Source organism: Pan troglodytes, chromosome 1 (assembly GCF_028858775.2).
Source record: "Pan troglodytes isolate AG18354 chromosome 1, NHGRI_mPanTro3-v2.0_pri, whole genome shotgun sequence".
Lineage (NCBI taxonomy): Eukaryota > Metazoa > Chordata > Mammalia > Primates > Hominidae > Pan > Pan troglodytes.
In genome coordinates, this window is record NC_072398.2 from 92,085,272 (window position 1) to 92,112,116 (window position 26,845).

The window sequence follows — 26,845 nt, forward strand, 5'->3', positions numbered from 1 at the left end:
CCACACACCTGGCCTCCACCTGGAGGAAGGAGGACTAGGGAAGGGGACTCAGCCCCTCCTCCAGGCACCCCCCAATCCAAAGAAGGAGATGCAGTTCCTCCAGGAAGCTCGTCATCTGAGAAGCAATAGCTCCTGTCTCCCTGAAGCCCCCAGACTGAGGGAAGAGACAAGACTCCATCTGAGGACCAGCCAAGAGCACTACACAAAAGATAAAAGGGGAGGGCTCCAAGGGAGAGTCAACAGTGTGGGATCCTGGACAAGATTCAGTTCTCTCACCGTCTTCCAGAACGCAGCCCTGGACCAGCTCACAGACCAGCGGCACAGAGAGGCAGAGAGTGAGTGCATACTGAAATTGCCATTCTCAAAGGATACCACACTGAGACCAGGGCAGCCAGTGCCCCAGCCCAGGTGAAGCTCTTCAAGGCCAAGGGGACAGGCCCACGTGGAGCCACGTTCCTCCTTCTAGCACACACTCTGGGTCTCTGGCACCCTCCAATTCCCTGTCCAAATGACGGGAGCCCCATCCAGGACTGCTCGAGCCTCTGCCCTAGGCACATCCTCCTGAGCGGGAGCAGTGTTGTTTCCACTCCCGCACAGACGCCTGCAAATGTCAGGAGCAGGCCAGGCTGCACAGATTTTTAGTACTGGAGCTCTGTCTTCAAAACTTCTACTGAGAACTCAGTTTATAAAACAGATGTTTAAAACCTTGTGTGACCTCCAAAGTTTAAATCTTCATGGCTATGACAACCCCTCAAACTCCTCAAAGGCTCCAAAGGGCAGTGGCAGGGCAATTTGAAAGACGCTGCCTTGAGACAAAACAGCAAGGGACAGCAGAGGCTGGAGGCCCCTCCGCTGGAGCCAGCTTGTGTCTGACTTTCCAGAGGCTTCTGCAGGAATGAGAGTTGCAGGTGCTCACCTGTGAGGCCCAGTGCAGGAGACCCCAGGGAAGACAGGAGCAGGAAGGATTAGAGGGATGTGGCTGAGAGAAGGCACAGCCAGAGAACTAAAAGGGCCCCTTTGTCATTCACTCCCGGAGAAGAGGATGGCTAAAGCACTCAGGAGCAGGGGCAAAGCTATGAGTTTAGTCAAGACACATTTCCTGAGGGGCCATTATGTGCCAGGCACTGAGATGGGATTGGGAATTCCATGGTAAACATGACGGAGAAGGCTCCAACCCTCCTGTTGGAGTTCAGAGACTCTGGGAGACCATAAACAAGCTCTCCCTCCCCAAAGCCTCCTGACCTCCATGCCCATCACCCAGGGCCATCCAGGGCCCAGTCTGTCGTCTTTGAGGAAGGTGGCCCACCAAGCAGAGAGAGGGAAGGACACAAAGCCAGACACCCTCACACTGTGCACTGAGGGAGTCCCATCTCTGAGCCGTGCTCTCATCCCCATCCAGTGAGGAGACAAAGAGAGCAGCGTGGGGTGTGCAAGAGGGTGGGAGCCCCACAGGTGCTCTGTCTGGGTGCACCCCACCAGCCACAGGCAGGCAGGCATAAGCCGTGAGCAGCCACACGCAGGCAAGCACCCTGTCTGCTGCTGTGCCCTGCAGAGCCCAGCACGACTTCCCTCTGGAGTTTTGCAGGGCGGGGGACAGCCCATCTCTTTTCCTTCCTGTGTTAGTTTCCAGAGTTCCCCTCTGTGCCCTGGGGAAGTTCCCCCTTTGATCTAACTATCATTCCTCCTGCTGCTCTCACAGCCTTTTTTTTCCTCGTTCCTCCTCCATTCAAATATCTCAACCTTTCCATCTACTCCTTCGACTCTCCTCACCCTACTAGTCTGCCATCCTTCCTTCCCTGATACCCGCACTGCCATTCACTTTGGCCTTCTCACGTCTATGCCTGGAAGGAGGGGGAACAATTGCCCTGTTTTTCTGGGACTGTTCCAGTTTTAGCACTGAAAGTACTGCATCTGGGGAACCTGTCAGCCCCAGGCAAAGCAGGACAGCGGAGCACCCCACCTGGAAGGTAGGACATTGTCTGAGGTCCAGCTCAAGGGGCCAGGTTGGGGCAGGGTTTTGGTGCCAGTACTGAGAGGCCAGCAGCATTTTCCCACAAGTACAGGGGACAAAGACAGTCACAACCCCCACCACACACACAGAGATAGACACCCCCACACAGTCTCTGAAACAAAGCACAGCCCATGCACCCAGAGCAGACACCCCCAGAAACATGGGCTCACACACTCAGATTCACACACAGCAAGCCCAGGTTCACACACCCACCTTCTCAGAGATAGGTGTGCATGGACACAGGCACACACAGCCCACCAACACGCACTGGAAACACAAAAACTGACACAAACACCTACGCACAAAAATACGTGGTTACAGAGACAGCCAGCCACAGAACACACAAATCCTGAGACACACAGACGCACACCTGCTAACAGAGACAGAAAGACACGCATTCAGACTCCCACACGGAGGCACACATGGAGAGACGTCTTTCTATAGACCCAGGAGTACAAAGAAGCCTTCACCTGCACCCACAGGGTGAGCTGATCAACAAATTCCAGAGCTTTTCCCTGTTCTGCCTTGGAAATAGCCCCAGGGTTTGGGAGGTGGCCCTAGCTCCTCCTCACCCCTAGAAAGAAGGAAGAACTGGGCCTGGGACTCACAGGGCCAGGTAGCAAGAACCCCCACCCTGCCCAGTGCCAGGGCTGGGGACGGTTCTGAGCACAGCCTCTCTGGAGTTCGGGTCAGGGGTGGGAAGCTCTCACTCCCTCTCGCGGGGTCGGGCTGGCGGGGGTGGAGAAGTGTGAGTGAAATGGGTTTATTACTGGGAGTCTGTTGCCTCGATTGGTATCGATCTCCACATGTCACCTTCCATTGCCGCTAATGGGACATGAAGAGTCTCCACCGACACCGCAGCCACCGGCTCCGCACACTCACACACCGCCTCCTCCCCTGCCCTCCCCAGTCCTTGCGTCCCTCCGGATGCAGCATTCCAGGGCTGCCTCAGCCAGGCCTCCTCCTGCCCTCTCTGGTCCCTCTCCTCTTCCCTCAGCCTCATCACTTCCTTCTAATCTTCCCCCTTTCCTTCTTCTTTGTCTCCTTAAATCAGATTTCTTCCTCCTTCCCAGTGCTTACCTGGCACCTCCTTTCCTGTCCCCTTTCTGGCCACCTGGGGCCTTGTCCCTCCCTGCAGGAGCGCCCCTGTTCCCTCCCCTCCCTCTGAGTTCAGTCTCAGTCACCACTTTGGCCCCTGCCTTTGGCCTCTGCCCCTCTAATGGGGGTGCATTGGGCCCCATCAGGATGGCAGAGAATGAGCCCTCTTTCTCCAACAGCCGGCAAGGAGTGCTTATGAGTGGGTATTCTTCTTCCGACACGATTGGACTGGCCAGACAGACCTTCCTGGAATCAGCCAGGCCCCCTGAACTTTACTCCACTGGCTGCCATGACCCCAGGCCAGATCCCTGGCTGAAGGGCAAGGAGCCAGTGGAGGAGAAGAGATGAGCCTGTTTTCCTGGCTTCTTCCTATTCCTCAGGAAGGCAATGGCACCATCTTGTCATCGCCACCCCTCCACCCTGTGCAGCTCCTTGAGAAACACTCCCCAAGGTCTGATCCCATCCCTGTGTCCTCTGGTGCTGCCCATTTTAATGTCAGATGGTTACAAAGGCTCAGTGAGGCCTGAGAGAACCCACTCGGGGTGGTGAGGTCTTGATACAAAGTCAATAGACTCTGAATTTAGTCACTTGTGCTGGTTGTTACTCAAGTATGAAAAAAGCGTCACTAACTAGAACAGGAAAAGTCTACTTGAAGCTCAAATAGCATATCCTTTGGCTTCCTCCTATGAGAGGACCCTTCCCGCCTGAGTTCGTGCCATTAATCTCTAGGGGCTGGGAGGAGAGCTGAGGAGAGGAGCTGTTCCCATTCCCTCCCTGGCCTCCCTCAGCCCAAGTGGATGCTGACAGACACCCAGAGCCAGCTCTAAGCACCAAAGCAAGAAGGGCTGCCTCCTGCCAGGTTCCTGTCCCCAGACAGAGACAGCTCCACCCCCACCCATTTGGTCTAACCCCACTATTGTTCACCCTGTCAGGGAGTTTAGGGAGCTGGACAGTTAATGGAAATGAAGATGGGGGCTCATGCCTGTAATTCCAGCACTTTGGGAGGCCAAGGCAGGCAGATCACTTCAGCTCAGGAGTTTGAGACCAGCCTGGGCAACATGGTAAAACCCATCTCTACCAAAAATACAAAAATTAGCTGGGCATGGTGGTGTATGCCTGTAGTCCCAGCTACTTGGGACGCTGAGATAGGAGGATCACTTAAGCCCAGGAGGCGAACGTAGCAGTGAGCTGAGATTGCACCACCGCACTCCAGCCTGGGTAACAGAGTGAGACCCCACCTCAAAAAAATAAAATAAAATGTGTCGAGGCTGCCTATTGTGAGTCCAGGCAATTGGGCTGGCTAGAGCGTGGGGTGCTGATTGAAGCATGAGGTACTTTTTGGTTTATTCACTTCCCAGTCATGACGGAGCGGCCCCCATATCCAGGCACTGTGCTACACACTAGGATGCACGCAGAAAGCTTCATAATCTAGAACGGTCTTGGTTGGGTCAGGAGATCCTCCACCCACGGCCATTTGCCATTTCCTCCACCCACAGCTAGGGAGCTAAGCCATCTGCTTATATTTAGAGGATGAAGCAGAGGAGGCTCAGCTTGCCATTCTAGCAGCCAAGGTCTGAGCCAAGCGCCTAGCGTCCATGCCCAGCCTAGTCTACAAAGGCCAACCACTGAAGTGTGAGTTGGACAGAAAGTAGGGAGCAGGCAGGGAGAACTGTCTTTATCCAGCTCTAGAAGATGAGAGGAAGCAGGTAGGGACAGTGGAAGGAGCAGCAGAAGAGAAGAGTGAAAACCCCACTCAGAAGCAGCTCCTGAGGCCGGGGGTGGTGGCGCACACCTGTAATCTTAGCTATTTGGAGGGCTGAAGGCAGGGGGATCACTTGAGGCCAGAAGTTTGAGACCCCATCTCTACAAAAAAAAAAAAAAAAAGGACTTGAAGATAGCCTTATGAGAGACTTTGCTGGGAGCTGGGATGGTCGCAGGAAGTGGGACCCCCACAATAGCTTGGAGCCTCCTTGTCTGGAGGTCTCTCAGATATTACCCCCTAGGAAAGCCTATAGAGGCAAGAGGAGGTCCAAATGATCCCGGGAGTCCAGTGCCTGGGTCTAGGCTCCTGTTCCCCCACTTCGGTTCTGCTCTGACCACCTCTTTGGCAGGGCCTTCCTGAAGAGGAGGGGCAGAGCCATTCTTCCTAATGGAGTCCTCCTTGGCCTTGGCATCTTCTGCAGCTAACTCAAATGATCCTGAAACTCTTCAGTGAAGAAGAGAGGATGGGGTGGAGGTGAGCAAGGGGCAGGATAAGCTTTCCAGATGAGGAAGTACCAATGACACCTACGAGAAACGCCCAGGTTACCGCATCTTGGCTCTAACTTCAGTCTTTCTTGCCATAGATCTCTGTCCTTTATGGAGATCAAGTCTGTCTCGTCCTTGCTAATATCACCCCCACCCACCCATCCAACTCCATGGAACAGTGTTCTGTGCCATTCCTCCCTGTAGCCCCTTTCCTCTTTGCCCTAGTGGGCCTGGAGCCCAGTCCTCCCTGGCTCTCCCTGACCAGGACCCTCTCTCCATGGCCCCCAGCTCCTGTCTCCTCCATCAATCAGCCTCTCTCTCACCTTTCCATCATGTTAGCTTCGGTTGATTTAGCCAGAAAACAACCCCCAGAATTTAATTCCATGGCCCTCCATTCCCATCTCGATCAGCTCAGGGTTGGGAGGGGCTGTGTAATGAGGAGAGTGGAGGGTAGGGGGAAACTTGGTATCTCAGAGTCAGGGGGAAAAAAAAGAAAATCATATTGATTCCCCCAATGACATCCATCAGTCTTCTCCCCGATGGTGATTGGGGAGATTGGACACAGGGCCGACAGGCTCCAGGGTCATTTGATCCCCAGGACTTTAACGACAGAGGCCCTGGTCTTCAGTATCCTCCCTCCTCCAGCTTCCCTGGAAAAGCCTTTCCTGAGGTCAGTTACCCATGTCCTCTATCCCCTCCCAGGACATTCTGGATTCCTACCCCTTCTCTTGTTTCTAATATTTCCTTAGCAGGCTCTCTGATGCCCCCGTCATCACTTTCTCCTGCCTGGTTTATCCCTTAGTTGGAAGTTCTTCCTGCTGTCTAACTTCAAGTCACATTAATTTTTTTAAAAAAGGAAAAATCATTTTCTACAACTCTAAGAGGAAACAGACATAATCACTGCTTTAAAATCCTTAGGGAAAAGAGATTAGGTAAATGATTAGTATCATTTTACTGGAGACTACGAAGAAAAGTTACAAATTGCAAAGATCCAGCACTACCATGGTGAGCAGAGCATGGTCTGGGGCTCAGAGGAGAAAACAAGGAGTGAGATGGTGTTAAGAATCAGAGGTTGGGAAGGGTGTTTCTTCTGCAGGTCTGGACTCCATCTCCACAGAAGTCTGCATAAAAGAAGGGCTGACAAAGTAGGAAGGGTGGACAGCAGAAGGCCTTCCCAATAGGTCAGCGTCCCTTTTCCTGGCGTTAAAGAAGGGGTAGCCCTCTCCCTCGTCTCCCGGTGGGTCAGATGTTTTAGGTCTGATCTTCCCCAGAGGCAGGCTCTGGATGCAAAGGACCCAGTGAGAGATACTCCCTCCCACCTCACCCCCAAAGAGGTGGGGGTGCAAGGGAAGGGGCTCAAGGCCGTGGTGTTGCTAGCCCCCGAAGGGTTAATGCTATTGTCTGAAAACCACATCGGCTCCCCTGGGAGCTTGGAGATCCCGCTCTCATTTTAAGTAACCCTAACGCGTGTGATGAGCGAGGAGGGGGTCGTTGCTGGGCGAGGAGAGCGCCAGAGGGAGCCAGTCGGAGGAGCACGGGGACCTGGCTGCTGCTCCAAGGTAAGGGACTCCGATGGCAGGTCTGCAGCTGGGACCAGCCAGCAGGGACGAGCCCTTCTCTGTCCACCACCTCAATGGTGGAGCCGATCGTGGGGCAATTAGGAAGGGGAGACATAAGGAGAGCTAGGCACCGGGTGGAGAGGGGAACCCAAGGGTCACACTGAAGCTGCGTGGGAGGTGGCAGGGCTCTTCCGTCTAGGTATGGGACAGCCACAGAGCCAGGTGTTGGGCACTTAGGCCAGAGAGAACCCTGGCACCTGCAGAAGGACGTCATAATGACAGCAGGTCCAGCCTACCAATAGGCTCTCCTCCCCCAAGATGGGGCACAGCTGGGGTCAGCTATTGGCAGATACAACTCTTGGGATGAATGGATCAAGTTGGATCCTGGGGCTGACCGAATGCTGGTCTCAGCTATCTCCCTGCCCCAGGGTTCTGTGTCTCAGGGAGCTCTCTGCTGTCATCCGTGTGGCTGAGGTTGAAGATCAGTGGGTGAGGATTGACAATCAGCTGGTGGCTACTACTGGGCAGAGGGAGGCAGGTGAGGGTGTGGACCTCATAGCATGAGGACGGGAAGGAGCAGGGGTGGGCAGAGGGCCACCAGGATTGTGCTCCCACCTGATCCGGGCTGGGGTGTTCTGAATTGAAACCTCTGATGGGATGAGAGGATTCTGCCCCACTCCTACCTCCCTCCCTTCCTCAGACTCTTGGGATCCTTTTCAAGGAACTAGAAGAAGCCTAAAGTCTGAGAACGTGGGTCTCCTGCTTATCACAACAGCCCCTGTGATGGTGAGGGCAGATCCAGGCTTGTGAGGCTGGAGAGACACGGAGATGATGCTCCCGTGGCAGAGAGAAGTGCTGCTCATCTCACCAACTCCTTCCCAGTGGAGACAAGAGGAGAAGGGCTGGGGAGAGTGGTGCTGCTGTCTCGCCACCTCCGAGCCCCTTTCTGGTCCTGCCCAAGGGCAGTGGGGCTCCAGTGGGCACAGGGACCAGGGTGCATGGATGCAGCCTTCAATGAGGCTTTGGGCTTAGTGGAAGTTGAAGGTTCTTGTTAAGATTGGGGTTGGGGTTGAGGCTGGAAGTGGACATGAGGGTTGAGGGTTGGGGATTGAGTCAGAAGGTATCAGAGGCCCCCAGCTGGGGAGAATGGCCTCAGAGGCCTGCTTCTCACGCTGCTGTCCTGGTCCCAGTTACTCAGCCCCATGCTGGCCCTGCCAGCTCATCCAGCTCAGCTGTTTGCTAGGAGCTTTCACTTCCTCTGCCTCTGACCTGCTCCTCTGCCACGTCATCGCCTGCTGGAGGGGATTTCTTGTCTCTGTGTTGGGGGGACAAAGGGAAGGATCAGGGGGTGTCCAGGCAGGGGGCTCCCCCAGGCACAGCTGATGGGAATGAGGTTGCCACTAGGGGAAGGTCAAGGGGCGCAGGGGGGATCTGAGGAGGAAGTAGGGGAGTGGGGTGGTGGTGCTGTAAGGGCAGGGCAGGGAAGCTGGGAGGCCTGTGGTCAGTTTCCTTCTCCAAAGCATGGATGAGAGATGGGGGGCAAGAGAGGAAAGACAGACAAGGAAACAGAAAGCAACAACAGGAGACAGTGACAGAGACAGCAAAACAGAGAGCACCAGGCTGCGAAAGAAGTGTTGAGACAGGCAACACTCCAGAGGAGGGAAATGGGCATTCCAAGGGGCAGGATAGGTAGGGCAACAAAGAGAGGCCATAGGATCGGCAGACACAGGAAGTAAAGGCAGAAATGGAGAGACCAAGAGAAACTGGCAGAGGAGAGGACAGGGGAGAAGAGAGACAAGAGTGGAAAAATATATGGCAAAATCAATAATGGTGGGTAAGAAAGGCCAAGAGAAGGTTGCTGGGTGGGAAGTGGAAAGAAGGAAAAAGAATTAAAGTGGGAGGGAAGAGGAGACAACAGTGAAGGAGCAAATGAGGTGAAGAAAGATAAACCGGTCAAACAGAGAGAAGTGGAGACCGGCAGGGGCCTGACAGGCAGAAGGATGGGTGCGGAGCTGGAAGCTGGTCTCCAGACACCCTCGTCCCTTCCCAAGCCCCTGGGTCCCTGAAGGTGTGTGAGGGGATGACCTTCCCCCGACCTTCAGCTGCCCATCGTGACAGGTCTGAGGGGCAGGGGATGGGAGTGTCTGGGTTTGGATTTCTGCTCCACGGAGTTACACAAAACTTTTAAATCCCACGGCCCCCAGGGACCCAAGAGACAAGAGTTGGAGGCATCTGCAAGGGACAGGGGGACTAAGAGGAGGGGCTGGGCAGAGATCTGAGGCTGTATGAGGGGACTGGGCAGTGACAGCAGTCGAGAGGGAGCCTGGAGGGGCGTTGAGGACTGAGGAAAGAGAAGGAGAAGCAGGACTGCTGCTGGACCCCACTCGGGGAGGCTCTCCCAGCTGTGGAGATAGAAGGAAGAGCTGAGGCTGCAGGAGGGAGACAGGGTTCGTCTGGCTGATTCCCAGCACCCAGCATCAAAAAGGGTCCTCTCTATTGCCTGGGCAGGGAGAGAAAAGATGCCCTTGGGGTCACTGCCAGCATATCCCTTGGTCAGGGGAGAAGGAAAGAGAAGTTAAGGGGACATGAAGGAAGGGTATCTAGCCCTCTCCTTCCCCCAAATTCTCCAAGGAAAAAGGCGACTGGCTTTGACCCTCCCAGGCCCCCAGCCCCTCTTGCTCTCCTACCTAAGCAGCTTTAACTAATAGCATTAAAGCAGGTCTCAGGACTAACCACTCTCCACTTGGGGCTGAGATCAGGAGGAGAGACCAGAAGCTTCTAATCAGATTGGGGATTTGGTGTAGGGGTGGGGGATGAGTTTGTTCAGGGCTAACAAGCACAAAATACCCCCTGGAGGTCACCAATGCAATGTCTCCAAGGGGTTTCTCCCTGCACTGTCGCCCCTCTAAGCTGGTTTCTCCACTCTGATCTTTCCATCCCCTGGGCCATATTCTGGACCTCACCTGTGTCCACAGCTTTTGATTTCTGCATCACTCTTTCTCTTTCTGATACTCTCTGATTCACTCTCTTTCTCGCTGACTCACATGGCCCATCTCTTCCCGCTGCCTTTGTATTTACACACAGTCCCATTTTCCCACTGAATCAATCAAGCAGTCACTGAAAACACTTGGTTTGTCCAATCAATCTGATTATGCAGTCAATCCACTTCAGCCCCTTAAAAGGCCCCAACAACAAAGGGACTTTCGATGCAACTTTCCACTTTGTATACATGCGGCAATGGTCTTGAACACTCTGACTCTGAACCTACAAGATTGTGTAGGTTCTTGTCTTTCTCATCCTTTCTGTATTGCTCTCTGCCCATTTGGCTGGCTGTCCTCTGGCTTTCTGGGGACTCTGTGGATAATTTTTCTAGCAAAGAGCCCACATGGAGGGTTTAGACTAGAAGTGCTTCCTTCAGGGCCCAGCGCCTCCTGTCAGCCTCACCTCTCTGCTCTGAAGTTTCATCCTCAACTTTTCTGCCCTGATTGACTGATTACAGCTTGGAGCCTGAAGTCAGACAGACCTGTTCCCATCCAGCTCCACCACTTGGCCAGGATATTATGCAAGTCTCTTAATCTTGAGCCTCAATTTCCTTAGCATACAAAACAGATAATGCCCATCTCGAAGGGTTATTGTGAAGAGTCAATGAAGTAACATAGGAAAACATGTTAAACCCAATACTGGGAGTATGATAGGGGCTCAATTCATATTAACTAAAATCTTCAAAAGGTGACCTGTGCTTTGGACATTTCCTTTGGCTCCAAGCCCTAGCTTAAGGCTTACTCTCTATTGTTATCTTCAGCATCTGTATTGCTTTTATTAAGTAATGACCTAAAACATACATGTGTTGTAATGAACATTTACACTGGCCAAGGAGGTTAATCATATTATTAGTAATCAGAATGATGGTGTGATGACAATACTAATTGCTGGCTGCTACAACCCTTCAAGAAACACAAAGTGCTTAAGAGAAGCCACTTTGATCATTTGAGATTGGGTTATGATCCTTTTTGATTTATGGTTTTCAATACTCATTCTCCTCTAAGATCTTGCCATGGGGGGTCTTGGGGAATCAAGGGCTGTGCAGAACCCATGGTTAGAGCTTCCCCAAGCTTTGTGTGTCTAGCCCACAGCACAAGAGGGGAGGAGTGGGAGCCTGGAAGATAGGGGCGGGGTGGGGACGGAATGGGACTACCTCCCCCAGCCTTGGGAGCATCACCACCAGAGCGTGGATTAAAGTGAAGCATATGGAGTTAAGGTTAAGTGCCAAGAACAGCTCTTGGACATGAAGGCAGAACTGAGACCTGGTGTTTTCTGAGTGTTCCCCAGTCAGCTCAGAGGCTCATGTAGAAAAGGAAGGATGGAGGGAAGGCGTTTGGCAGGACTTGTCAGCAGCAAGGATTTCCACACCCAGAACTGGCAAGCTCCTCAGAGACTTAAGGATCCACCAGGGACTCTCACAGACACGAGAGAGGCTGGGGAGGAGGCTGCTGGCATCAGGAAGCTTGGAGACTTGACCTTGCCTACTCATGCCACTTTGGTTTTGTATTTTGAGTTTTTTTTTCTTTTGGGGGAGTAGGGGAGGGGGTGTTGGGAGCCTACCTAGATGGCCGAACACTATAAATCTTGACTCAAGGTCTTGCTTTCCCCTCTTTTATTTAAGAGCTGTATGGCCTTAGGGAAGTTATGCAACCCCTCTGCTACCTCCTGTGAGGTTTCGGTATATGTCTATTTCAATCGCTTAAAGTAGTGCAGAGCACACTGAGTGTCTGGTCAGTGGTGGGGTTTATTATTCTCTTCTTGCCAGATCCTAAATCTACCCTAAGGTTTCATTCACATCCTTCAGACCAGAAAACACCATCAGACTCAGCAGGTGCCAGGGGGAGCCATAGGAAATTCTATTAGCTTCCTCCAGAGAACAGTCGTACCTTGGAATCTCTCAAAACTCACCTCTGCACCCTGCCCCATTTCCCAGCCCATTTTCCTAAGGTGAAGCAGAAGAGATCCTGATCAGATTGAGGTTTGACTGAGGAGGAATTTCCAATTAGACAGGGAAGGAAAGGAGGTTGGAAGAGGAGTGGGGGCATCTGCTTCAGGGGAGGAAAGGAGAGAAGACTCCAGAATGTCAGCTGCCAGTTTAGAGACAGAGGGATGAGTAGGATAACCTATTCATGCAGATTCCAGGTGAGCTTGGATCTACTCACTGCCCTATTCACCTTAATTTCCAGAGACACTCTCAGTTCAGGCCAGAATGTGTGCCTCCAAGCTCCCACCCCTAACTGCCTGTCTGTCAGTTTACATCCCTGGCACTGAGCATTCCCTGGGAAAGGGAGAGCGAGAGACCAGATGATTTGGTGCCAGGAGTGGGAGGTGCCAGGATTCTTATAACCTGAAGTGTCTAGGGTTCCCTGACTTTCTGACATCCACAGCCTCTTTTTGCTGCATCCCATGGGTTCTATGGGTTCTCACTGCTCAAAGTACGGTCTGCGGACCGGCAGCAGCAGCATCACCTAGGAGCTTGTTAGAAGTGCAGAGTCAGCTGGGCGCGGTGGCTCACGCCTGTAATCCCAGCACTTTGGGAGGCCGAGGCAGGCGGATCACGAGGTCAGGAGATCGAGACCATCCTGGCTAACACAGTGAAACCCCGTCTCTACTAAAAATACAAAAAATTAGCCAGGTGTGGTGGCGGGTGCCTGTAGTCCCGGCTACTTGGGAGGCTGAGGCAGGAGAATGGTGTGAACCCGGGAGGCGGAGCTTGCAGTGAGCTGAGATTGCACCACTGCACTCCCGCCTGGGCAAAAGAGCAAGACTGTGTCTCAAAAAAAAAAAAAAAAAAAAGAAGTGCAGAGTCTTGGTTGGGCGCGGTGGCTCACGCCTGTAATCCCAGTACTTTGGGAGGCCAAGGCGGGCAGATCACTTAAGGTCAGGAGTTTGAGACCAGCCTGGCCAACATAATGAAACCCCATTCCTACTAAAAATACAAAAATTAGCCAGTCATAGTGATGGGTGCCTGTAGTCCTAGCTACTTGGGAGGCTGAGGTGGGAGAATTGCCTGTACCTGGAGGTTGCAGTGAGCTGAGATCATGCCACTGCACTCCAGCCTGGGTGACAGAGTAAGACTCTGTCTCAAAAAATAAATAAATAAATAAATAATAGAAGTACAGAGTCTTAGGTCCCCCAAATCCCACTGAATCAGAATCTGTATTTTAAAGAGACCTTCAGATCATTCCTATTCGCATTAGAGTCTGAAAATCACCAACATAGATTTTTTTTTTTTTTTTAAGTCTTCAGGCAACTCAGTATATGAGAAAGTGCTATGGATTAGGAGTCAGGGGGCAGGGCAGCTAACTCACCATCTGTCTCTGGTCAAGTCATTTTCCCTGTCTGAGCCTCCTCTGGAAAATGAGGAAGCAACTCCAGACAAATCCTCACATGCCCTCCAGACCTCACAGCCTAATAAGTTCTCACTGAGACTACTGCACACTAACTCCACCAGAGATGGAGAGCCAGGCCCGGGTCACGTAACCCTGTTCACAGGCAGTCCTAAGCACCCAGGAACCTCCCAATGCCCTGGCCCACCAGGAGCAGGTCCCATGTGCTGCATCCCCAAGGCAGCCTCTCCCAGTCCCTTTGCATATTGTTTCATCTTCCATTAGTTATAGTGGAAACCAGCATTTTGCACCATCCAGAAGGCTTTCTGTTCCATCCAGAAGGCTTTAGAGCTTAGACATTTTTTTCTCTTTTCCTATATCAGGCAAGTCTATCTCACTAGGGCTCATTCCATAAACTCCCCACCCTTCTCAGCGGAGAACCACAAGATTCCCGGTTCCTGTCCATGGTTCACCAATTCAACAAATATCTATAAAGCACCTTTGAGTACGAGGTCCTGTGCTACGATGGGATCTGGGGAGCCAGCAGAGGAGAACAAGACAGCTAGGGTTGCTGATCTCGGAGCTGACACTCTGAGCGGGATACAGATGTTCAACAAAGAAGACACTATCTAAAAGTCCATTACCGTTCATTCATTCGATCAGCAATCATTTATTGAACACCTATTTTGTGCCATGCCCTTGGGACTGGCAAAAAAAAGCCCATAAAAATTCCTGCTCGTCTGGGCATAGTGGCTCACACCTGTAATCCTAGCACTTTGGGAGGCGGAGGCAGGCGGATCACCTAGGTTGGTCAGGAGTTCGAGACCAACCTAGCCAACAGGGCGAAACCCTGTCTCTACTAAAAATACAAAAATACGCTGGGCATGGTGGTGGGCACATGTAATCCCATCTACTCAGGAGGCTGAGGCAGAAGAATCGCTTGAACCTGGGAGGCAGAGGTTGCAGTGAGCCGAGATCTCACCACTACACTCCAGCCTGGGTGACAGAGCGAGACTCCATCTCAAAAAAACAAACAAACAAAAAAACCAAATTCCTGCTCTTCTCAAATGTGAAATTGTTTGAAATACAGTAAAGGCAGCCAGGTGCAGTGGCTCACACTTGTAATCCCAGCACTTTGGGAGGCCGAGGTGGGCGGATCAGGAGGTCAGGAGTTCGAGACCAGCCTGGCCAACATGGTGAAACCCCATCTCTACTAAAAATAAAAAATAAAAAAAAATAGCTGGGCGTGATGGCATGCACCTGTAATCCCAGCTACTCGGGAGGCTGAGGCAGGAGAATTGCTTGAATCTAGGAGGCGGAGGTTGCAGTGAGCCGAGATCACCCCATTGCACTCCAGCCTGGGTGACAGGGCGAGACTCTGTCTCAAAAAAAATAAAAAAAGAAAGAAAGAAAGAAAGAAAAAAAAGAAATACTGTAAAGGCACAGGTATGTGTATATGCCACCTCCTTCCCACTCAAGATTTAGAATGAGCCCATGATTAATTACATTTCCTTTTGTCTCCTCTTGGGAAAAACTCCAATCCTGTTAAGCCCTAAGAAGAGATCTCATTCTCTATCTAAATCCCCCAGCAGGGGCAGGATATAGGACCCTTTGCACTTCTCTCCATCTATATAAGTAGCTCAGCTGGAAGCCCTGAGTCCGAGTCAGCCCTGGGCAGCGGGGAGGTCCCCAGAGGAGGCTGGGCCCTGTCTGGGTATGGGGAAGCTTGCTGCCTCTGGTTCCCTTTTCTCCCCTTCACTGGCAACCTCTTGTCCCTTCCCTTTTCTCTCTTTCTTTCCTGACCCTCTCCCTTCCTTCCTTCTTTCCCTCCATTTTTCCTTCCTCTTTCACTGTCCTCCCCTCTGCCTCCTTCCTTCCCTTCCTCTTAAGTGGTGACCATTTCCCCAAGGCCCAGACACAGCCCATCTCGCCGGAGTGGACCATGCACTGCAGCTGCTTGGCTGAGGGCATCCCAGCCAACTCCGGCAACTGGATCTCAGGTGAGCTTCTTGGCCGGGCCTACCCCCTATTCCAACGGTGGCCTAGGGCAGGGCCTCCAGAGCCCTCACTCTCCCCTCTCCACCCAGGGTTGGCCTTCCCTGACTGGGCCTACAAAGCCGAGTCGTCCCCAGGCTCCCGGCAGATCCAGCTGTGGCACTTCATCCTGGAGCTGCTGCAGAAGGAAGAGTTCCGCCATGTCATCGCCTGGCAGCAGGGAGAGTACGGGGAATTTGTCATCAAGGATCCAGATGAGGTGGCCCGCCTCTGGGGCCGCAGGAAATGCAAACCACAGATGAATTATGACAAGCTGAGCCGGGCCCTCAGGTGAGAGGAGGCGGCTGACATGGCCAAAGAGGGGGGATTTCAAGGAAAAGGGCCGTGGTTTCTGGCACCCCTGCTGATTCCCACCCCTCCAAGGCTTGGGAAGTGTCCTGGCCTGTGGTGAGCAGCCTAGTGGTTCTCGGGGAACAGCTTAGGGTCAGCCCGGCTAGGGAGGAGAATGTGACTGGGTCCCTGACTCTATTCTCTGACTGCTGGGCCAACTCTATTCTCAACTTCGAATTCTCCAGATATTACTACAATAAGAGGATCCTGCATAAGACCAAAGGCAAAAGGTTCACATACAAGTTCAACTTCAGCAAGCTCATCGTAGTCAACTATCCTTTGTGGGAAGTGCGGGCGCCGCCATCCCCCCACTTGCTGCTGGGGGCCCCTGCCCTGTGTCGGCCAGCGCTGGTGCCCGTGGGTGTGCAGAGTGAGGTAAGAGCGGAGGTGGCCCCTGTCTCAGGGCTCCACCAGGTCCTGCCCCTCTGCCCAGGAGGCTCCCCACCCTCCTCTTTGCCTCTGGGGCCCATCAGCCTCCAGTTTTCTTCTCCTCCTGCATCCTAGACCCTGAGTGCCCCAGAGGCAGGGGTATTAACAATCCAGGTGGTACAGGACCCACCTGTGAGAAAGGGTGGCTCCTTCTGTCCTAGGCGCCACTCCTTTAGGGGTGGATCAGAGGGAAGGGCCCACGGCATCTGAGACTGTAGGCAGCCGTGGCAGTGGGCTTTTAACAATGGGTATGAGAGGCCAGGTGTGGTGGCTCATGCCTGTAATCCCAGCACTTTGGGAGGACAAGGTGGACGGATCATTTGAGGTCAGGAGTTCGAGACCAGCCTGGACAACGTGGCAAAACCCCATCTCCAATAAAAATATAAAAGTAGCTGGGCATGGTGGCACATGTCTGTAATCCCAGCTACTAGGGAGGCTGAGGCAGGAGAATCGCTTGAACCCAGGAGGCAGAGGTTGCAGTGAGCCAGGATGGCGCCACTGCACTCCAGCCTGGGTGACAGAGCAAGACTCCAACTCAAAAAAAAAAAAATCGGTATGAGAGTATTTCATTGTTTTAGCAACTGGCTAACAGTACCAGAGTGTACTGGAGGATACATGCCAAGGAGAGCCCATCACACCTCACACCTACCCTCTCACCCCTCAGCTCCTGCACAGCATGCTATTTGCCCATCAGGCCATGATGGAGCAGCTGACAGGACAGCAGACCCCCCGAGGGCCACCAGAGGCCTCTGGGGATAAGAAGGGGAGCAGCAGCAGCGTCTACCGTGAGTGCTCAAGGCTGGGAGGGCCCAGGGGATCTTAGCCAGAGGAGGGAGGGCCCTCCTGGCTGAGTACATGGCTGAGGGGGCATGAGACAAGGGATACTATGTAACTCATTCATTCATTCGACCAACATTTATTGAACACCAGCTATTTACTAAGTGCGGGGGTTCAGAGATGAAAGGCTCAAGAGGCTCAGAACCTAGTGGGGAGCAGAGATGGGATTACTGCCAGCGACTGCTGCTGGCATTCAGGTAAGCACTAGGTGCTGTACATTCAGGCCCAGAGAAGGAACTGGGGCTTCCCAGAGGACACAACACTGGGGCAGGTGAAGGAGGTGGGAAAAGATGCCTAAGCAGAGGGAATAGCATTTATTTATTCTTTTTTTTTTTTTTTTTGAGACGGAGTCTCACTGTTGCCCAGGCTGGAACACAGTGGCAGGATCTCAGCTCACTGCAGCCTCTGCCTCCCGGGTTCAAGTGATTCTCACGCCTCAGCCTCCTGAGTAGCTGGGACTACAGACATGCACCACCACGCCCAGCTAATTTTTGTATTTTTAGTAGAGACGGGGTTTCACCATGTTGGCCAGGCTGGTCTCGAACTCCTGACCTCAGGTGATCCAGCCGCCTCAGCCTCCCAAAGTGCTGGGATTACAGGTGTGAGACACCATACCCAGTCAGAAATAGCATTTATAAAGCAAAAAGCTGTGAACAAGTGTAGCAAATCTGGAGAACAGCTGGTAGTTTGCTGTTGGAGAGCAAGTCTTGTGATGGGGTGGGAACAAGCAGGACGGATGAGAGACAGGGCTGGCAAGGCAAACAGGTGTCAGGCCACAGAGGCCTCACAAGCCATGCTAAGGGAGCAGGACTTTCTCCTGTGGGCAGGAGGGACTGGGAGGGAGATCCATGGTCAGACTTTCATTTTATTTTACTTTATTTTATTATTTTTTGAGATGGCGTTTTGCTCTTGCTGCCCAGGCTGGAGTGCAATGGCACAATCTTGGCTCACTGCAACCTCCGTCTCCTGGGTTCAAGCGATTCTCATGCCTCAGCCTCCCAAGTAACTGGGATTACAGGCATGCGCCACCACCTTGGCTAATTTTGTATTTTTAGTAGAGACCAGGTTTCTCCATGTTGGTCAGGCTTGTCTTGAACTCCTGACCTCAGGTGATCCGCCTGCCTCGGCCTTCCAAAGTGCTGGGATTACAGGCGTGAGCCACCGCGCCTGGCCAGACTTTCATTTTATAAAGATGACTGTGTGCGTGTAGAGTTTGGGTTGGAGGAAGCATAAGACTGGAGTTGGGAGGCTTTTGAAGATAATCTAGGCAGGAGATGATGGGGCGGTAACCAAGACAAGGGCCATGGGATGAAGAAGGAGGCTCAGCTGGAGAGAGATTGGGAATATAGGGTTCATTCACTCATTCACTCACTCATTCATTTCTTCTTTCAACAGATGCTTAATGACCTCCTGTTTAATTTGCCAGGCACTGTCCTAGGGGCTAGGAAGCCAATGTGAGCAACACTGCCTTTATAGGACTTATAGGCAAGGGGGGTGCAGATATTCAACTAATGATCGATAAGTGATTATAACTGTGCTAACTGCTGCAGAGGAGAAGTGCAGGGTGCCGAGGGCATCAGGGAAGACTTCCTTGACAAAGTGACACTTGAGATGACACCCAAAGTGTACGTGAGTGTCAGCTTAGCTCAGAGGGAGTAGAGAGAGCATGGCGAGCGAGAGAATAGTGTGTGCAATGGCCCTGGAACAGAGGGCGAGCGAGAGAATAGTGCGTGCAATGGCCCTGGAACAGAGAGACTGGGAGAAGGCCAGTGCAGAAACACATGGCCAATGAGTGGGAGAAGAGGTGGAAATGGAGGCAGACATCAGCTCTTACAGAGGCTGTGAGCTGGGAACTGACAGTATCAGATTTTCTGTGAAAAAGATCACAGAGACACTCGGCCAAACCAAGGCTCTTGTGCAGAGGTCAAAGAATTGCCCCTCTACTCCAGCCAATTTCATGGAAGAAGGATCCATGGCCTTCACCCCACCCCTGAGCTGCTGGGGGCCCAAGCTCTGCACCCCTGGGAGTGCAGCTGAGGCCATGGGTGTGGGGTGCTCCAGGGCCTGCTGGGACTCGCTGGGCCTGGTCTGGCAGCCTGGAGCTAAATAGCACCTGAACAGTCCTCCCTGTTTCTCCACCCCCACCCACCCCGTCCCAGCTCTGGGAATGCCTTGGGCAGAGAGCTTCTCTCTTTAGGAAACTATAAGGGAAAGAAAAAAGTGTTCCCTCTCCAGGTGGATAGTGTTAGAAAAAAAAAAAGAAAGAAAGAAAGAAAGAAAGAAAAAAGTGTTCCCTCCCAAGCCCCACTTGGAGTGGGCTATTTTGCACCTCCCTCCCCTCTGCAGGCAAACACACATGCCCTGCCTATGCTTTGGCCCTAAGGGATGCTAAGCAGGTATAGGTCACCAGAAGATTGGAAGCAGCCACAGGCCCCACTTCTAGATTGAGATTCCAGAAGCCTGTGCCAGCCCCTCACCTCCACCCTCACTCAGAGCATTTGGTGCCAAGAAAGGAAGCTGCTTCCGGGAGTGCCAGGTCTATTGAGCCAGAGGCAGGGAGCTGCAGGGCCAGTGCTGGGAAAGGTTGGGAACCTGTGGGAGAATGAGAGGAGGACTCTTAGAAATAAAAATCTCTCTTCCACATGCCCTCAGGAGCCCCGAGGGACACAGCCTTCCCGTGCAACAGCAGTCTCCACCTCATCTAAGGACCCAAGGAAAAGGACAATGACCCAGAGAGAGGGTGCTCTGATAGGGGCCTCCACACTTGTTCTTCTAGAGGATCACTGTCACTGTTTTCTCCCTACATAGATCTGACTTCAGAAATATTCTTCTTATCAAATACACTGGACATATTAAGTAATAACTAATTTGTTTTTCCAGGTTTTTTTTTTTTTTTTTTTGAGACAGAGTTTCACTTTTGTTGCCCAGGCTGGAGTGCAATGGTGTGATCTTGGCTCACCGCAACCTCCGCCTCCCGGGTTCAAGCAATTCTCCTGTCTCAGCCTCTCGAGTAGCTGGGATTACAGATGCGTGCCACCACGCCCGGCTAATTTTTGTATTTTTAGTAGAGACGGGGTTTCATCACATTGGTCAGGCTGGTCTCGAACTCCTGATCTTAGGTGATCCGCTCGCCTCGGCCTCCCAAAGGGCTGGGATTACAGGCGTGAGCCACCACACCTGGCCTGTTTTTCCAGTTTTTATTCACTATAGCCCAACCAATGTGACTAAGTTGGGTTGATGCTTGTTCTTTTAGTTAAATGATGTGATCTTGCTAAGAAAAATGTGGAATTGCAGTTAGGCTTTTCGAAATACAGAAAGTGATGTGAAGTTCTATATAGTCATCTCCAAGGCCCCCAGCTGGGAGGCCCTATCGTAGGGCCCTGGCAGGGTTGGCGAGGGAAAGAGGCAGGATTAGAAGGAGCAGGAAGAAGGAAGCCTTTTTGGAGGTGGAAAGTTATGGACCAGAGTGAGACAGAGAAGAAGGAGGCTGGGGCTCCCCATACCTGCCCTGGGCCTCCCGTCATGCACTCTGCAGGGCCTCTTCTTACCCACGACACAGCTTAATCCAAGCTAGGAGAGGGGATTTTATGGATGAAGAAACAGAGGACTGCAAATTTAAATGACAAGGCCAAGGCCACACAACCAGTTCTTTGCCCGGCTAGACTGGAGGCCCTTGCTGCAGGGGCAGGGAGTGAAGAATGGATCCATTGAGATATAGCAGAGAATATCCTTCCCTTATTCACTGGACACATTTTTCTTGAGCACTGATTATGTCCAGACTGGGTAGATTCAAGGGAAAATAAAACAACTACAGCCCCTGCCCCCAAAGAGTTGGGCTCACAGACATTAAATAAAAAGCACACAAATGACTACATGACCCTAACTCAGCCGAGTGCCCTTGGAGGAGAGGTTCATGGAGGGATGAGAGCAGGCAGCAGGCACTCTCGCCTAGGCTAGGAGTCTCAGAAGTCTTCTCCAAAGAGTGAAATTTATGATGAGGCCTAAAGAAAAGCAGAAAAGGGGCTGTGCGCAGTGGCTCATGCTTGTAATCCCAGCACTTTGGGACGCCAAGGCAGGTGGATCACCTGAGGTCAGGAGTTCGAGACCAGCCTGACCAATATGGTGAAACCCTGTCTCTACAAAAAAATACAAAAATTAGCCGGATGTGGTGGCATGCACATGTAGTCTCAGCTACTCGAGAGGCTGAGACAGGAAAATTGCTTAAACCCGGGAGGCGGAGATTGCAGTGAGCCAAGATCACGCCACTGCACTCCAGCCTGGGCTACAGAGCAAGACTCTGTTTAAAAAAAAAAAGAAAAGAAAAAAAAGAAAAAAGAAAAGAAAAGCATAAAAGGAAGGGCAAGCCTGGCAACATGGCGAGACTCAATCTATACAAAAAACACAAAAATTAGCCAGGCATGGTGGCACACGCACCTGTAGTCCCAGCTACTCAGCAAGCTGAGGTGGGAGGATCGTTTGAACCCAGGTGGGGTTCAAGCCTACACTGCAGCCTGGGTGACAGAGAGAGACTCTCTCTCAAAAAAATAAGACAGAAAGAAAAGGAAGGGCAGTGGGGCGAGGAAGAGACTTCCAAGCAAGAAACAAGAAGGGCTGGGAAATGGGAGGAGCAAGGAGCATCTGCAAGAGGTTGGGCTCCCTTGACCCTTTCTCTCTTTCTTTCTCTAGGACTTGGCTCTGCCCCAGGCCCCTGCCGGCTGGGCCTTTGCTGCCATTTGGGGAGCGTCCAAGGCGAGCTGCCTGGTGTTGCCTCCTTCACTCCTCCCCTCCCGCCCCCTCTGCCCTCCAACTGGACCTGTCTCTCGGGGCCCTTCTTGCCTCCTCTCCTGTCAGAGCAGCAGCTCCCAGGGGCTTTTAAGCCAGACATCCTGCTCCCAGGACCTAGGAGCCTCCCAGGGGCCTGGCATTTTCCAGGGCTTCCTCTCTTGGCAGGGCTGGGACAGGGTGCGGGTGAGAGGCTTTGGCTCTTGTCCCTCAGGCCCGAGGGGCTGGAAGTAAAGCCTGCTCCCATGATGGAGGCAAAGGGATGCCTGGATCCCAGGGAGGTCTTCTGCCCAGAGACCTGCAGACTCAAAACTGGGGAGGAAAGCCTTACTTCCCCCAAACTGGAGAACCTCAAAGCAGTGTGGCCCTTGGATCCTCCTTAACTGGAGAGGAAGGTGGGAAGTTGGGGAGGAGTCCTCCAAAGTCCATCTCTCCTCTTGCCCACCACCTCTGGGTTAGCCCCTTCCCCTGGCTGGACATGGGCTGAAATTGCAGGATTTGAAGGGGTGGAGTTGGACCCAAGGTGGGGAGCATTGCAGGGAAGGTGTGAATGTGGAAATGGGAAAAACCAAGACAGGGTGCCCCTCCTCTTTCACCATATTGCTAAGCAGACTAAGGAGACATTCCTAATCTCAACTTTTCTTCAGGGAGACGAGAAGAAAGTTTCTATAATTTCCATCCTGCCCACATGGGGAAAATTAAGGGTCTAGCCTGGGGAGAGGACAGGGGTGGTTGTGTTCCCTGAGTCTTGTCTGGGGCCCATCTCCCTATTCCAGGCTAAGGTCTCCAGTCCCTTTCTCACCCCTCCATGCAACTTCTCTCCCATCCCTCTGATTTCTAAGACCCTGGAAACCCCTGTCCCATGCAGGCACTTCCTCCTCTCTCCATTTCCCCAGGACCCAGGCAGGTGGGGTAGGGAGACACTGGCCTTCTCTGCTCTGTAATACTCCACTGTGACCATGAATAAAATGCCCTTGCAAACTGTCCTCTGGCTGACCACCCCCCCTGCAGTGGACCCCCATCCTCCCACTGTGCTCCTCCTGCGTTCTGGACTGGTGTGATGGGAAAAGGCCCGAGCAGGAGTTTGGAGGAGGACCTGAGGCCTGGAGTGGAGCTACACATCCCACCAGCCACTCTCTTCCCTCCTGCCAGCATCTCCTCTCAGACAAAAAGGCTGGAAGGAAGCCAGGGCATGAGGAGCTTCCTGGGCACAGTGGGAAACCCGCCTCAAGGGAGGAACTTCAGACTACAGCAGGGGTCCTTAAAGAACGGCCCTCAGATCCCTGTGGACCACCTTGGAGCAGAAGGGTTGGGTGAGGAGGAGGAGGAGGATGCTGTCAGGGGCCCCTTTTCCTCTACACCCCAGGCCCTAAGAATGCCAAGCAGAGCAGCAGTGAGGCATCAGGTGCCTGGGAAGTAGGGGACATGTGACAGAGAGGGTCTTTTGCCCAAACAAGGACATGCCAACAGAGAGGGGTGCCCCAGGAGCCATGACTGTTGATCCCATCACCCTACTGTCAATAGGCTGCCAATTACAAGCCTAGGATTTGTCCCCACTCCCTTTCTATGACATGGAGCATGGACTCGTGTGGCACAGAGGGCCCCTTTACTCAATGTTTGCCCCTGTTCCTCAGTCCCAGGAGTTGGTGCATCCCTCTCAGGGACGCCCTGAGCACGTGCTTCTGCAGCCTCTCAGCCCTTCTTAGTGGCATATGCATGGCCACAGGGCCACACATGGAACTGGGAAAGGAGAGACCCAGAGGGGGGCAGGATGGGCCCTCGCTCCTCAGGAAGGTGGTGATGGACACAGCACACAGGTCCTGGGTTTCCAAGCTGGATCTAGGCCAGGAGAAAGGATCTATGAGAGTTCTTCATCTCAGTCTCCCTCCTTCATGCCAGATGCCAAGAAAGTGGGGACCACAGAGTTTCTCTCCTGAGAGTTCCCAGCGCTACAATGAAAACTACTTCTCACTTGCCCCCAAAGCCACAGGCCCATCCCTGGCCCTGCAGGAAGGACGAGCCCCCAGGGGCTTTCCCATCACCCTACCCAGTTCTGGGAGACAAAGAGCTAGTGTTGTCTGCTCCAGCATAAGGAAATGGATGGTTTTGTCATGGGGTTTGGGCCCTGTTCAGAGAGACCAGCTCCTGGGACAGAATTGTTCTCCTTCATGGGGATCCTCACATGCCCCTCTGCCAGACCCCACTGCCTCTTCACTGCTTTGTGGTATCTGTGACCCTCATGTCTCAGGCAATGGGAAATGCCTCGAGGTCACTCTTCTAAAATTTCTCTTTGGAGTAGGTGAACCTGGGAGACTAAAAGCTCAGCCCCAGAGGACTTACATTTCCAGGTGGTGCACTCTGCGTCTAGGCAATAGATTCGAGTGGAGCAGACTTTTTCAACCTTGGCACTGTTGTTATTTTCGGCTGCATAATTCTTTGTTGTGGGCGGCTGTCCTGTGCATTCCTGAGCGTTTAGCAGCATCTGGGTCCCCTACTCAGTAGATTCCAGGAGCACCCTCCCCCACCCGGTTAGGACAACCAGACTGTCTCCAGACATTGGTAAATGTCTCCTGGGGAGAGGGGAGAAACTGCTCCCAGTGGAGAACCACTTAAGTAGAGAAAGGCTTCAGCAAATCCAGATGTTCTGGCAAAGATGGGAACCAGGTTCCTCGGACTCAGAAGACTGTTGGTCTCCACAAGGCAAGAGTGCCCTCTGGTGGCCAGAGTCAGTACCGGCGGTCGAGAGGAGCTCAAAGCCCCGGCCTAGGCTGGGTGCAGAGCCCACAGCCGACTGAGGTGAAGGGGTGATGCCCACCTTGGAATCCTCTGAGAGGAGGAAGAGAGTTGCAGAATGAAAGCATTTTGTGAGAACCTTCCCATTTCAAACCCCCTTAGCAAATCATGGACTATCCACCAAAGGCGTACAGGTCTAACGTAGCAACACACTCTGCAGCCTGTTTGTTTCTGGTGCAACCAGGTGACAGCACATCCTCTGGCCATCTGTGACTGTGACTGTCAGCCTCATCTGGGGATAGAATGCTATGAATGCTCAGTCTTCTTCCAGGACAGTGGACACCGGGCCGAGACACAGCAGAGTCAGCTCACCTGCCAGCCCTGCTCCTGGGCACTCGGCTCCACTGTACCAAAGGCACGTGCAGATACACACCTGGGCCTCGGGAGTTTCAGGGAGTCAGGCTCCCAGGCTGCACTGTTAGGAATCAGAAGGGACCTTTGAGAGCATCAAGTTCAAGTCCCGTAACTTCACAAGCCCAGAGAGAAGACGGTACTTGTTCAAAACCAAACAAGAGAAGAATCAAATGTAGAACATACATTTCCTAATTATCACTTAATGTTCTTTCCATTTCACCATGACCACTCAATTACAGAATTGAAAATCCCTTATAAATGAGTATATATGTGAAGAGAAAAGTTTTAAAATTTATTCCTGAGTGATTTGTTTATTTATTCGTTTGTTTATTTTGAGACACGATCTCACTTTGTCTCGCAAGTTGGACTGCAGTGGCATGATCTCGGCTCACTGCAACCTCCATCTCCTGCGTTCAAGTGATTCTACCACCTCAACCTCCCAAGTAGCTAGGATTACAGGTGCGGGCCACCATGCCAGGCTAATTTTTGTATTTTTACAAATACAAAATTTGTCTCAAACTCCTGACCTCAGGGGATCTGCCCACCTTGGCCTCCCAAAGTGCTGGGATTACAGGCATGAGCCACCGTGCCCGGCCCGCCTTGGAGATTTAAAAACAAAAACAAAAGCAAAGTATTTGCTGTCCTGAGTTGTTGGTGAGAGTGAGGACGATCCCCGTCCTCCCCCTTTCATTCCCTAATGAAGACCCTGACCCAGGGGGAAGAAAAAAATTCAAGCACCATATAAATATTTTATACATAAGATTTCAGTGCTCCACATCTTGTCCCACGGGAAAGTCTTCAGGGGCCATAACATGCATGGAGCTGTCATCTGCTATAACAACGCCTTCTTCTGGAATACCTCGTGAATGACCTGCCTGAGGCAATCCTGATTGTGCCCAAATAGACATGGATAATATTATACATGCTGCTCCATAACACAATATTTCATGGATGTCTTCCCAATTAAATATATAAAAATAAACAGTCATGCATTGCTTAATGACAGGGATACATTCTGAAAAAAATGCATTGTTAGGCAATCTTTGAACAAACATCATAGGGTATATTTACCCAAACCTAGATGGTACAGGCTTCCACACACCTAGGCTGCACATGGCCTATTGCTCCTAGGCTACAAACCTTACAGCATGTTACTAAATACCATAGGCAGTTGTAATACAGTGATAAGTACTTGTGTATCTAAACACAGAAAAGATACAGTAAAAATACAGCACAAGAGGTAGAAAACGGTACACCTGTAGAGCACATTTTGCCATGAATGGAGCTTGGAGGACTGGCAGTTGCTCTGGATAGGTCGGTGAGTCAGTGTTGAATGAATATGAAGCCTGAAGATATTACTGTACACTGTATAAACACTATACACTTAGGCTACACTCAATTGATTTAAAAGATTTTTTTCTGCAATAATAAACTAACCTTAGCTTACTGTAACTTTTTTACTTTTTATTTTATTTTATTTATTTTATTCATCTATTATTTTTATTTTTATTTTTATTTTTTGGAGACAGAGTCTTGCTCTGTGGCCCAGACTGGAGTGTAGTGGCACGATCTCGGCTCACTGCAACCTCCGCCTCCCCAGTTCAAGCCATTCCCGTGCCTCCCAAGTAGCTGGGATTACAGGAGCATGCCACCATGCCTGGCTAATTTTTTGTATTTTTAGTAGAGACAGTGTTTTGCCATGTTGACCAGGCTGTTCTTGAACTCCTGACCTCAGGTGATCCGCCTACCTTGGCCTCCCAAACTTTTTTACTTTAAAAGCTTTAATTTTTTTTTTAACCTTTAGACTCTTTTGTGGTAACACTTAGTTTAAGACACAAATACACTGCACAGATGTACCAAAATATTTTTTCTTTATATCCTTATATGTAAGGATATTATCTCTATTCTATAAGCTTTTTTCTATTTAACAACATTTTTTAATTTATTACTTTTTAAACTTTTTTGTTAAAAGCTAAGAC

At 51.8% G+C, this 26,845-nt stretch overlaps 1 protein-coding gene across 2 annotated transcripts; it reads left to right on the forward strand.

Annotated features, from left to right (window-relative positions):
• The first annotated feature begins 1,677 nt into the window (after window positions 1–1,677).
• On the forward strand, window positions 1,678–22,704 carry ETV3L (ETS variant transcription factor 3 like). Of its 2 annotated transcripts, XM_063796588.1 has the most exons (6): window positions 1,678–1,967; window positions 15,196–15,286; window positions 15,374–15,611; window positions 15,857–16,046; window positions 16,765–16,885; window positions 21,624–22,704. In XM_063796588.1, the coding sequence occupies exons 2-6, from the start codon at window positions 15,229–15,231 to the stop codon at window positions 22,100–22,102; spliced, it is 1,086 nt and encodes a 361-aa protein (XP_063652658.1). In that variant the 5' UTR covers window positions 1,678–1,967; window positions 15,196–15,228; the 3' UTR covers window positions 22,103–22,704. The 2 variants fall into 2 exon arrangements, with proteins under 2 accessions (XP_063652658.1, XP_001167835.1); XM_001167835.6 differs by lacking the exon at window positions 1,678–1,967 and having other exon boundaries at window positions 15,173–15,286.
• The last annotated feature ends 4,141 nt before the right edge of the window (window positions 22,705–26,845 follow it).

What these genes read in the sequence shown, in the direction of transcription:
- ETV3L (XM_063796588.1), top strand. Translation starts at nt 15,229, where the DNA reads ATGCACTGCAGCTGCTTGGCTGAGGGCATCCCAGCCAACTCCGGCAAC. An exon ending in AAGCTGAGCCGGGCCCTCAG is followed by an intron (nt 15,612 to 15,856) that starts GTGAGAGGAGGC and finishes CGAATTCTCCAG; the next exon opens with ATATTACTACAATAAGAGGA. An exon ending in CCGTGGGTGTGCAGAGTGAG is followed by an intron (nt 16,047 to 16,764) that starts GTAAGAGCGGAG and finishes CTCACCCCTCAG; the next exon opens with CTCCTGCACAGCATGCTATT.